The sequence below is a fragment of the Polyodon spathula genome, chromosome 18 (genome assembly GCF_017654505.1).
Source record: "Polyodon spathula isolate WHYD16114869_AA chromosome 18, ASM1765450v1, whole genome shotgun sequence".
Taxonomy (NCBI): domain Eukaryota; kingdom Metazoa; phylum Chordata; class Actinopteri; order Acipenseriformes; family Polyodontidae; genus Polyodon; species Polyodon spathula.
In genome coordinates, this window is record NC_054551.1 from 32,548,352 (window position 1) to 32,561,427 (window position 13,076).

Sequence of the window (13,076 nt, forward strand, 5' to 3'; positions counted from 1 at the left end):
AAATCGCATAGGGTCGGATAATGTTGAATAATTTCATCATTTACTGCATGGTCGGAGTGAAGCTGCACAGTTTTTATAGCTGTCTGCGTCTGACGTATGGTATTCATCTGTGACAAAAGTATGAACCAGCCCTAAGGGGCCCTACAGCTCCAATCAGGGGATTATCAAGGTTTGATAGTAAAAGTCTTGATTGTGCATTAGTCTTTCATCAGTAATTTTATGTGAAGGGTGCTGGTCTCCATTCTTAATGTGTCTGCATTGCAGCACAGCATTGCACTCTCAAATCCAGGCTCTGAAACTGTAGTCCTTTACCACTAACACTCCCCATTTTAACCATTGAGCTTATCACACTCAACACTTACTGCACTGCATCCCATTTAGTTACTCACCAAAGAATAGAGCTGGATCACTGAACTGTTTTTTTTGTTTGTTTGTTTTACAGTAGAGTCTTGCCTAGGTAGGGAGGTTTGATTCATTTAAATGACAAATTATGAAAGCTACAGTAGTTGAAAAAAATTCCAGGGTTTAAAACGTTTACACACAAGGACTAAGGTTATGTATACACTGGGAGTCAATATATAACCATACATTACCCCCTGTACATGATTGAACATTATCAGCCTCTCCTTTGTAATGCAATCTTAAATCAAACTGTAGGCGTAATAAAAACAAAAATACAACACAAACTAAAAATAATTAGATGAAATCAGTTTCATCTAAGCTGCTAGCTTGGAGGTATTACAGATGTCACTTTGCAGATCGTAGGAGAGCAAGGATGTTGACTTTAGTAACCTGCTCACATTTTATTTGAAGCTGCACTTCCCCATCTCCGCATTACGCCCAGGGCCTCTTTGAGAACAAGCAAGGATACTCATGCTTTAATACCACTAGTGACTGTTTTTAATGATTTTATGTTGCACTAATATTCAAGTTCTGAATGATTTTTGACCTTCTATTATAACCATTGATATGCCTGCCAGCCAGCCTGGCACCCTTGAGGAAATGAACTGATCTGTACTTGTTTTGTTCTGGATACATTTTTCTAAAGAGACCACTCTTGTTTTTTTGCAAGTTCCACATGGTCACAAACGTTTAGTTTAACAATAATTTATGACAAGACCTATGGGCATTGGCTTATTAGGAGAGAGGGTAAAATGTCAAACTCTGTTGTCAAAGGAGCGGAAAAGGTTCAAAGAAATTAATTTATTTATATTTCTAAGTAATTTCTAATAAAAAAACTAAAATAGCAATCTGATTGGATTTTAGATATTAAGAGATGTAATTTTTTTACATTGCTGGTCAATGTCATGGAATGACTGGTCTCCCTCCTCCCCTCCCCGCCAGATAATCAGCAACATGGAGCCTCAGGTGACGAATGGACCGACTGCCACCACGGCCAACGGGCCCTCCAGTAACAGTCGGAGCTGCTCCTCCCCCATGCAGTCGGGCGGTCTCGCCGACGACAGCAAGACCAACCTCATTGTCAACTACCTGCCCCAGAACATGACACAGGAGGAGTTCCGCAGCCTGTTCGGCAGCATTGGCGAGATCGAGTCCTGCAAGCTTGTCCGGGACAAAATTACAGGTAAGCAGGGGGGCTGGGGGCCTTTAACCATCCAGCACGGTCTTTCAACCTGCACACAATAATCATGTGTTCTGTATTCTGTATTGCATTTGATTATAGGGGTCCAGATGCTAAGAATTGAGGGGTTCCCAATTTAAGAAATGTAGTAAAACCACGTTGCCCTTGCTGCATCTTACCAGCTCGCCAATTAGGAAGTCTGGAGGATTGGTCAACTTTATAAGTGTCTGTTTGCCCCTTGCTATTGCAACCAATAAAAAAATATCCCTCCACTTACTCGACAAACTTGAGGTTTGATTCATGCACCTGAATATGTAGGTTTGGGAGTCTGATTTTGGCTTTGTGCAACTGCATGTGCCCTTGGTAGTTAATAGTTTAGTGTACATAGCTATATCTTGGGAACATCCAGTTATGATGAAATATTGGTATGGATGTTCCATAGCATAAGTTAATAAATTAAGGGTATCATTTAGGATTTCTACATGTGTTCTGACCCATAGTGGTTGGGCATGATGACCTACTTTTTCATAGTACTGGTTCTGTTTTTTGTCTGTAGAATTTCTTGCAGAATAGTTTAATTCAGAGAGTCCTTCTTTTATGTCACACGCAACATTATACATGTACAGTAAAGTGGCAGCCTAGTTCTAAGGGGTGTGTGGTACAAAAAGGAGATATAATAATAGCAATAATATTATAAGATATCCAGGCAGATGAGGCAAGAGTGCATTTGCCAGTGCTGTAGTTTGAACAGCTGTATCATTAGAATTGAGTCAATCCAGGCTGAGCTCCAAATCATTACTGGAAACTGCTGCTGTGACTGCTGCTAGATTTCAGATGGCCAGAGCTGTGTGAATCCCTGCTAGACTGAGGGCAGTGGTAGGTGTGAGCAGTGCTCGGTCCAGAATCAGTGGATGCGTGTGTGACGGGAGGGCAGGCAGATGAATGAGGAGGCTCTTCTGAGATAATGCCAGATCATTCTTCCATTTTATATCCTACTTAGTGATACTTCACACTTGATAATCTCATTCAAAAGGCCAGGCTAATGTGGCCTGTTTAGCAAAGAAAGTACTTGGCTGTTGTATTTGTGGACTGTATGGCCTGTTAACCCCAGGAAGCTGACAATAGATTGAAAGTGCACAATCCCCGACTTGTAAGTAGAGTTCTCTGCCCTGTCGAGCTGGTGTCATACAGCACATTTGCGCTAGGGTTTGTTGTTGGGTAAATATTGTTACCTTTAAATTGTAAACATCAGTCCTAATAGGTGTTAGCAGTGAGCCAAAATGGATTGCATTCCACTTTGTGCTTCATGTTTCGCTTGACCGGGTCAAAGTAGTAAAAAGAGAACATTTTCATTTCAGTGTAAAATGAAAGCCCACCATGGCACCGCTGCTGCTGCTTCATTTATTTCCTGAGACTTGGCAAACCTGTTCAGCAAGAGCCGCTTTACACATTACAAAACCGAGTTCCACTTGAGAAATACAAAGAATGTCTTCTTTGTGACTAATCAAATGTATTAGGGTATTCAATATATGAATACAAATTATTATTTTTATAGAGGTTATTTTGCCATAGTATACAATTCCATTACAGGAAACTTCCATTTTATTTGGTATTAACATCAAAGCCTCAGATTGATTGGATATGCAATCCCCACTAATGCTGGAGGCACAATCATTTTAACTTTTTTTAAATGATTTTAAATTCACTGAAATATATATATTACTGCACCGATATATATATCAAAAGGATATGATTTAACTCTGCCCTTCCTAAATGTGTGGCATGATCTGTGAGGGCTGCAGCAGTGGTGTGAGGTTGATGTGGAAGCAGTTATATGCGGAGGCCAGTAAAATAATCAGATAGATGTAAATACAGGTAATGTGGCTGACCCTCACATGTCTAAGTTTGACCAAAAGATCCTGGTGAATTCACAGTAAACTGGAAACTTTGTGCATCTCACAAACCTACTGTATAAGTGCCTTCATCTGCAAACACAACCCTTACAACTTCACTTCCACTATGTGCCTTCATCTGCAAACACAACCCTTACAACCTCACTTCCACTGTGTGCCTTCATGTGCAAACACAACCCTTACAACTTCACTTCCACTGTGTGCCTTCATCCGCAAACACAGCCCTTACAACCTCACTTCCACTGTGTGCCTTCATCTGCAAACACAACCCTTACAACCTCACTTCCACTATGTGCCTTCGCCTACACTTTCATGCTGTTTCACACAACTAGCAGTGTTTGTTTGTGGGCACTGCCCACTGTCCCAGATTTCCAAGGTCTGTCCCCCTCAGCCGTCCCTGATTTTCAGGCTTGGTACCAAGTACTGTACCCATTGGCTGTCTCTGAAATCTGGGGATGTCCCAAATTTTAAGTGTGTCTGTCTCTCTCTCGAGAATCCTTGAAGTTCAGGCTGTGTTTCAAGTAAGTTGCAGCAACAGCCACCCCACGTTGTGGGAGACAGGATGCTTGCTCGTCAAGCTTCCCCCTCAGCGCATATGCACCACAGCACATCCCTCACTTTGAGTCTTCAGTTTGCTGTGCTCAATAATTAAAATGATTTAGACAGGGTAGTCCTTTGAGCATGTACAATACATTTATTTTCAAAGAGGCATTGTTGACATGCTGGAGCAGAGGAAAGTGAGGATATCTAATCAGGCCTTAAGGTAAACTGGAACTCGTAACACATTTGAATAAGTGAAGTCATTAGGTTAAGATTTGATGTGAAAATTTAAAATCGTAAAGTTTACGTAGGCATTTTCTGTCAAAATGATATACATTTAAAAACAGCAAAAGTCATTGAAAATGTTACTTATAGCAGAAATGTGCCAAATAGGATTGCAAATTAACCTGATGACAGGTAGGTGTTGCTTTTCAGTTAAAAAAAAAAAAAAAAAAAAAAAAAAAGTACAGTAAATAAAACCACACTTAATTGAATACTATTTTTTACCCTGCTTACCTATACTTTTACCATGGTGTTCCCCAATCAAACATTTTAAAGGAATTTGCAGCACACAGTGCAGTAACAGTGCATTGGTTTGGAAATATGACTTTAGTGTACAGGTATTTCTGTTAGGTTTGCACTGTACTTTTATGTGAATTCTTGCAAGGAACTGCATTTTCACAGCACACTTCCTCAAGTCTTGTCAGCTTATTTTTCTCCCAGTGTGCCGGAACCCGTTTAAATATTCTTGTGCTGTGTTTGTTAGACAGCATTAGCGTCTGGTTCATTTTAGATGCAGTAGTTGCTGCTGCTCGGATAATCATGGACAAGTGTTACCAGCAGTGGCGGGTGTTAAGTTGGTGCTGATTGTCTCAGATCTCTTTAGATTTACTTTTTGTTCAGCTTCTCAGAATTGAATCCCTGTACTAGTGCATTTTTGGTCCAGTTCCCATCTCTGGCAATTGACATAAGTTCTGTCTATGAAACAAAACATGGGCAATTTGTTTTGACCGTTTATGGATTTTAAAATGTGATGACCTTTCAAGCTGACAGATTTTCCTGTATTTTAAGTGAAGGGGTTTCAGCCCATTCTGATCAGCAGCTCCAGTATCTGTCTTCATTCCTGTTAGAGGTGCGCTTCCTTCCTTTTACTTTTGTATGTATCCTCTTCCAGAAGGATTTGCAGCACGCAACATCTTCAAAATGCCTATTGGGGGGTGAAATAAGAGTGAAATATCTGTCTGAATACCTGTATCTCTGTGTATGTAGAAGGAACTTGGGGGGTAAATATGTACATTTTTGTCTCTGAAAGGATTTCGTTTTCTGCTGTACAGATTTATTTGTAATTTACCCCTTGTATGAAAGGCAGTCTCATTCTTCCAAAGACAGCCACTCTGTCTGCTGTGATTATGCCAGGCTCTGAATTGCAGGCTGGAGAACTGTTGTGTTTAAACTGGAGACCGACCAATTGTTTTGACATCTCTTGCCAAGCCTGCCTGCCTATGTTTGCCCATAGTCTGTGCTGTGTTGCCTTCTGCCCACTCAATTTTATAATACAAAAGGAGTGTTTAAGAGAAACAGGGGAGTGGTGTTGTGATTGGGTTTCATGTATTGGCATTATTATTATTATTATTATTATTATTATTATTATTATTATAAAAGCATGCCAAGATGCTTGAAAAGTTAATTATGTAAGCTGTGTTTTTGATGTTGCTGTGGTGGCAGCTGTGTGTGTGTGTGTGCTTGCTTACAGGCACACTGAAGAACCAGGGAGAGCTGCTGAGAGCTGGAGCTCCTGTACAGGCGCTGACTGCTGGTGGGCGGAATCTCCTCTTGGAGAATCGTCTCCAGCATGCAGCAACTTCCACGTGTCCTAATTCTCTAACTACCCAGGGAGACATGACAGGGAATCGGCGCTTTCTGTGCCGCAAGGGAAGTCAGTGAGGCAATTAAGAGTATAGTAGATAAAGAAAAGGCAGCTAGAGATATATGGTAGAAACTATATATATATATATATATAGTGAGAGAGAGTTGAATACAGAAATAGGTACAGTAAACAGATAGAAATTTCTAAGCAGACAGTAAAAACAACTGAACCTGATAACATTTACATCTCTTGCTATACCTTTTAGAACCAGGTGTTCAATTGTGCTGAAATTTAGTATGGACATTCCTCAGCACAATTCTTCTGAGATGCTGTTCCACCTCCTGTGGATGTAGTTCACAATGACCTCGTTTTTCATGGAATTAATTGTATCCTAGGGGGGGGTGGGAGGGTTGACAGTTCACTGCAGTGGTCTGGAATTTCTGAACAGAGTGATAGCAGGAGACACATTGTTTTGGATAGGAAGGCTTTGATTAACGTTGGGAAATAGTGATACTTTGTTTTCTATTGAAAGTGAAGGAGATGCATGTTTTTTGATGTGAGGAACGATGCTCTGTTTTGGCCCAGAGCTGCTGTTTGGATTGTGTTTATTTGGTTTAGTGCTGCTGTTCTTCATTTGTGATTCACTTTGTCTTTACACTGAAGACTTACTACTGTCTGTTTCAATTAGCTGGGATAACACTACACACTGCACGGCTTGGCTGGGGTTCCTATTGAGGAAACTTTGTGGTCCCGGTCACGTTCGTGCACTTCTTTAATTCTCTTGTAGAATAAGGGGAGGAAAACAGGAGAAGAACTCGATTGCATACACTCCTATAGTGCTTTGTTTGTGTACTGGCTTACAGATGTTTCTCATACCTAGCTCATATATAATCCAGACAGTCTGGTGTCTTTGCAAACTAACAGCATTACTAATATATAAAGCAATATGGTTACATCATGCACCTCAGGCAGTCTAAGGCACCCAATGACACTAATGCATACAATATAACAACATCTCTAAAGCTAATAATAATAATCCTATAGCATCATGCATCAATATAGATGAGAAGTAAATTCAAGGTTATGCTTATCCTCCGCAGAGAAGTATTTCTTGAAATATAAAACAGAACAAAGAACTAGAGGCTCTAAATACAATACCTGCAGTCAGCTTCGCAAAATGGCCCTCAAAAGATGGATGTTACCAAACTGGTCTGATTTAATTATTTAGTTCATACATTTCAATTTGATCACACAGGGCTATTTTGTTAAGTATCCCTTCCATCCAAAATATCTGTGTGTGGGAATTCACTATTTTTTATTTCAAAGGTTTCCCAAGCCTCAGTACCTTCCATATCATCAGTGGAGAACCCCATGAAAAATGAAGTTAGTTCTATCGAAGAGCTATGTTAGCAGCATAAGCCTTCCATTCAAAAGGAGCCAGGACCTTCTATAAGAGAGAAGGGGTTTGAGGATCACTTGTGACATCACTCTTTAACAGGAATGTCTGGCATTCTTCAATATGGATGGAATGATGTTGATTTAAAGGTTTCATATCAGTCTGGAACGTGTCAGGAATTTATATAAATAAGTAAAGAGTTGTATTAGCCCATAAATAATTACCTCTGAATAACTTTAACAGTCAGTATTATCATATTTCAGCCTTTAACTTTCTGCTGCTGCTCACACAAAAATAGCTGGCGAATAACAGTTCTCAGAGTATGGTATGTGTCTTTAATGCAATCATTTTGAACACTGGGCTACACAGGACAGATACACGACCTCCCGTGCCTTCCTAGAAATTTTGGCAGGTTTTATTTTTTCTAAAAATAAAAACAAACAGTACCTTTGAATACCTCGATTTGTATCAAATAAAACCTGAGAAGGACACAGTCATTTTAATAACCTTTATGTTGTGCGACAGAACATATTAAACAAATTAAATTCACACATAGAGCTCATGTGATAATTAATATGCAGAGATGGTTTGTATTTTGTATGTACACTACTGCACATGGGTTTAATGTTTCATTATACTTTGTTTGTTTTAGGACAGAGTTTGGGCTATGGCTTTGTGAACTACATCGATCCAAAGGATGCAGAAAAAGCCATTAACACATTAAACGGACTTAGACTTCAAACTAAAACTATTAAGGTAAGAGAAAATGATCCTGCACCAGTGGTATTCATACAATTATTGTTCTCTTTTACGATATCTAGTTATAAGATGATGCAGCACGTTGAATGATAAAATAAGTTAAATGTTATTTTATCGTGATTCAAATTTTTTGCAAAAACGACTTGGAATTAACTCATTAATTCCAAGTCGTTTCCCTCAAACTCTTTTTTTGTCTGCTTTTCAAGTGCTGGCTTTTTAAAATAAAGCCATACTGCTTCTCTCTCACTCACTCACTCACTGTAAGGCATCATTGAAGTTCAAGTTTCAAGTAAGTTACATCCACAGCCACCCCACGTTGTGGGAGACACGATGCATGATCGTCAACTGTAGCACATCCCTCACTTTGAGTCTTCAGTTTGCTGTGCTCAATAATTAAAATGATTTAGACAGGGTAGCCCTTTGAGAATGTACAATACATTTATTTTCAGAGAGGCACTGTTGACATGCTGGAGCAGAGGAAAGTGAGGATATCTAATCAGGCCTAAGGTAGCTTGGAAATCGTAATGCATTTGAATAATTGAAGTCATTAAGTTAAGATTTGATGTGATGATCACTTAAAATCAGAAACAAAAAGTTTACATAGGTATTTTGTGTCAGTTGCATTTTGTCTCCTCTCTCTCTCTCTCTCTCAACAGAACAAAGTAGAGGGGAGATTGAATTATAGTAATTTTCCCCTTGCAAATTTAAATTGCATTGAACTTACTTAGTTTTCTTTGTGGACAAATCATTGTAAGCAGGTTGAATCATGGAAAATAAAGAAAACCCCTTTGGTTTCATTAGCAGCAGTTAACAGGAGATCAGGGGGTTAGCAGTTATCTCCTACGCAGCACCTTGAGCTGGCAGCCAAATTGTCAGTCTGTCTTCATGTAAAGTGCCTCCTTAAAAATGCATGCTGGAGGTGTGAACAGAGAGGACTGTAGTGTAGAAAAGACACTGGCAAGGTGTTGATTAGAGACATCTGGAACTGCAAGAGAAATAGAATAAATAATCCCAAGGACTCCTCCCCCTCTCTTTTATCATATTAACTTGTTTAAATGGCGTGGTCTACCTGAAGATGTCAAAGGGGTGCTCCTATGGCTATCTCTATCATACCTTCAGAGCTGGAATAGAAACTTTAATCAGCCATCCTGCTGCAAGTATGTACGTCTACAGGGTGGTGATAAAGTCACTGGATTGTTATGTGCTGCTGCATTAGAAAGTACACCACTAACCAAATTGAAGGGTGCTACCTGTCCATGTAAAAATGCAGCATTCTTTTATATTTACTGTTTACTGATATTAAGCCAATGACACATTGTGGAAGGGTAGCAAGGCTAGCAGCAGGAATAAATAATAATAATAAACAGCTGCACAGCTCAAGACGGGCTTGCAATCAGGAGGTATCCGGTTCAAATCTCAGCTCAGTCAATGTGTGACCCCGAGCAAGTCACTTAACCTCCTTGTACTCCGTCTTTTGAGCGAGACGTTCTTGTAAGTGACTGCAGCTAATGCATAGTTCACACACCCTAGTCTCGTACCTTGTAAAGCTCTTTGTGATGGTAGTCCACTATGAAAGGTGCTATATAAAAAATAAAGATTAAAGAGTTAGGCATACAAGAGAGTGCCTAGCAATTTTCCTCTCTCCTAACACGATTTACATGCCATTTACCTATTTTTCAATGTCTGCAGTCCTGCAAAGCAATGCGCTGTCCATGGTGCTAGCCTCTGAGTCTTAGGTGTTATACTGTAAAAGTTGTCTGTTTTTAAAAGGGACTGTTTTATCCTAAAACAGCTACACTAAATCATTTAGGGGGGGAAAAAAACAGTACTATATATTTTTTGTCACTTTTTTTTTCCCCCAGAGTGATGTAGTGTAGGTAGTTGACAGTTCTAAATCCAAACACAAGATCAATTCAATGCAGTGAGTTACTGTGTTAGACTGCATATTCCAAGTGCTACAGCTTGCAATTAAATTCAAATCCTTTACTATAGCAGTTTTTATAGTGTAGTTTTACAGCTGGGAAAATTTCTTTTCATTCTCAGCTTCCCTACAAGCTGCTGTTTCTGATGAGCGCTTTGTTTTGTTTTTGTTTTTTTGCCCAGGTGTCCTACGCCCGGCCCAGCTCAGCCTCTATCCGTGATGCTAACCTGTACGTCAGCGGCCTTCCCAAAACCATGAGCCAGAAGGAGTTGGAGCAGCTGTTCTCCCAGTACGGACGCATCATCACATCACGCATCCTGGTGGACCAGGTCACAGGTATCCATGGGGGCAGCTGTCCTCCTCTATTATAAAAGAGTTATCCTGAGTGTGCATGCTGTCTTCATAGAAAGCCTTCCTCCTGTTAGGAATTATACCAGGCATTCCCGCCAAACTTTCAAGCTCCACAGTGATATTAGACTGTTAGCGCTGTTAGTGCAGGCATTAGAAATGAGGTATAACATAATAAATATCAGGACCCCAGGCACCTAACAGAAGTGCTCATGTAAATTAACTGTTCCCTTTGCCTAGGGCCTTCCACCCACCCCCAGGCTACTGGCCATCACCTGGTCTTTTTATCCCTTCATATATCCCCTATGGACAGATAGTAAGACAGAGGGCTTTAATCTTCATTGCTTCTGGTCTGTCTGTGCACACTCTTCCCTGTGCTGGCTTTTGTCTTAAACAACTGTCAATTCTTGGTATCTAAAAATTTAAAAAAAGGATCCAAAGGAGATGAGTTTAACTTTAAAAAATGTATTTAACGTACAAGTATGTAATGAATTTCCAGCTCTGTTGGCACAGCTGCTTTAAAGACTAAAACTGAGATGCGACAGCGCTCTCATCTGAGTGGAAAGTGGGCTTTCATTAACAGCCTCGGCACTCCAGATCTTTCCAAATTTCCCCAAGGAATATTTTGATTTTAATTAAAAATGTTCAGGATCTGTGTGTAGTGGGCATGCTAAAGCACTGTTAGAGCACCATTGATTTTTATCTGCTGTCCTTCGTACTTCTGTTTATTAGTTAACAATCTCTTTGCAATTTGTGAATGTGTATGTGTGACTGTGTGTGTGTCTTTCACGATCTTAAGTATCTTCCAGTAGGTACAATTCTAGACACTTACATCACTGCAGTAATGTCACATTCCCTTTCATCTAGTGATTAATTCCTGCGTGCAAAAGTATAGTATTTTGAAGTTGTGATTTATACTTCACACTGAATTCTAAACATAATTTTAAGAACAAAGTACTGACTATTTTGAGATTTGCCAATCCTCTTGGTATACATAAAACTATCAATTGTATCAGCCCTCTGGTTTTGAAGTTAGTGTATTCACCAAATAGTTTAGCCTTGGGTTGGGAGAAACAGGACACAGGCTCAGCTGCTTCTACCTTTTCTACCTCAGCAGGAGGTAACTGCCCAGCAAAAAACAAAGCCGCTTTGAAAGGGCCTGTCAAACAAAAGACACAAAATTCATTCATTAAGAAGCCGCAGTTTAACACTCAAATGACATTCGTGGGCTGCTGGCATCAGTCTCCTGATCGCTAATAAAAACATAAACCATACTATTTGCAATACGTACTGTAGCGTAAATGTTTATCTTACATTTTAAAATGTATGAAACAGGTCAAACTTGCTGTCCTCCAAGTCTTCTGAAGAGTGAATCCTCACAAATATTATTGGTTTGCTGTAAACTTTTGCATATCAATTTAAAGGTCTAAATCTTAGTAAATGTGTAAAATCTGACAAGGCTTGTTACAAACACGACCAGAACTGTTCTTGTAATGCGTCTGAGAGCATCAGAGCTTTTTGCTTGTTAATTATATAGTGGCAGTTTTTTATTTTATTTACATTTTTAGCTTATCTAAGGTATCATGCGGATCCTTGCGCATGGTGCTGAAATGGTTAAGTAACGTTTCTCCCTTTCATTTTGGCCTGCTGGCCCCTCAGGTGCCTCCCGGGGCGTGGGGTTTATCCGCTTTGATAAGAGGATAGAGGCAGAGGAGGCCATCAAGGGGCTGAACGGACAGAAACCCTCGGGCACCGCCGAACCAATCACTGTCAAGTTCGCCAACAACCCCAGCCAGAAAACCAGCCAGGCCCTCCTCTCCCAGCTCTACCAGTCTCCAAACCGACGGTACCCTGGCCCCCTGCACCACCAGGCCCAGAGATTCAGGTAAATACAACCTGCACTGGCAACGCGGCAAGTGTGTGTCAGTATGACTGGACAAGTGTGGTTTTGCAGAAAGGTGTGAGTTTTATGGAGTAAGATCTGGCAGTATGTGTGTTTTTACTTGGTTATAGTAGTGTGTATGTTGGCATGCATTTAACAAATAAGTTGTTTCTTCCCAGTATTAAACCTCTGTAAATGCCTGAGTGGGAGGGGTGGGCTTCAGTAGATAGTGTAGCAACTGTGTTTCCATCTATTCAAAGGGAATGTTGTTGTCTAAACAACATTACAAATCCTGTTATCCACTTGCAGGAGCTGTACTCTACCCCCATGCCTCACATACTGCATATTATTCACTGTGTACCAGAGAAGTCCTCAGAATTTGAATGAACTGGAACAATTTTGTGTTGAAGACTCACTAAAGAATCATGCCAAAAAGCTTACTGACAAATATCCTAATTGTTTAAAAGAGGTTATTGTTGCTAAAGGCGCCTCAACTAGCTATTAATTTCATTTTCCTTGTCAGCGTATGAATACTTTTGAATTAGCATTTTTTGGAGTTTGGAGACATCTATTTCTTGTAACTTTTTCCTCAAAAGCAAAACTTTTGCTACAAAAGATTTTTCCTATAAGATTATAGATCAAGAAATATATATATATATATATATATATATATATATATATATATATATATATATATATATATATATATATAATCAGATGTGTTTTACACAAAAAAAAAATTGTTTTTTTAAAAAAAGAGAGACGTGAGAAGCCTACTTCTCTCTCTCTCTCTCTCTCTCTCTATATATATATATATATATATATATATATATATATATATATATATATATATATATATATATATATA

General features: G+C 39.5%; 1 protein-coding gene across 7 annotated transcripts in view; it reads left to right on the forward strand.

Annotated features, from left to right (window-relative positions):
* The window catches only part of LOC121330689 (ELAV-like protein 4), a 55,854-nt gene that overhangs the window by 35,444 nt on the left and 7,334 nt on the right, over nucleotides 1-13,076 (forward strand). For 6 of the 7 annotated variants that reach the window (XM_041277410.1, XM_041277412.1, XM_041277415.1 and 3 more), the window contains 4 exons: nucleotides 1,345-1,585; nucleotides 7,951-8,054; nucleotides 10,161-10,314; nucleotides 11,977-12,211. In XM_041277410.1, coding sequence (XP_041133344.1) covers nucleotides 1,345-1,585; nucleotides 7,951-8,054; nucleotides 10,161-10,314; nucleotides 11,977-12,211 — 734 coding nt within the window. The remainder of the gene's footprint in view (nucleotides 1-1,344; nucleotides 1,586-7,950; nucleotides 8,055-10,160; nucleotides 10,315-11,976; nucleotides 12,212-13,076) is intronic. The other variant, XM_041277411.1, reaches the window with a different exon arrangement.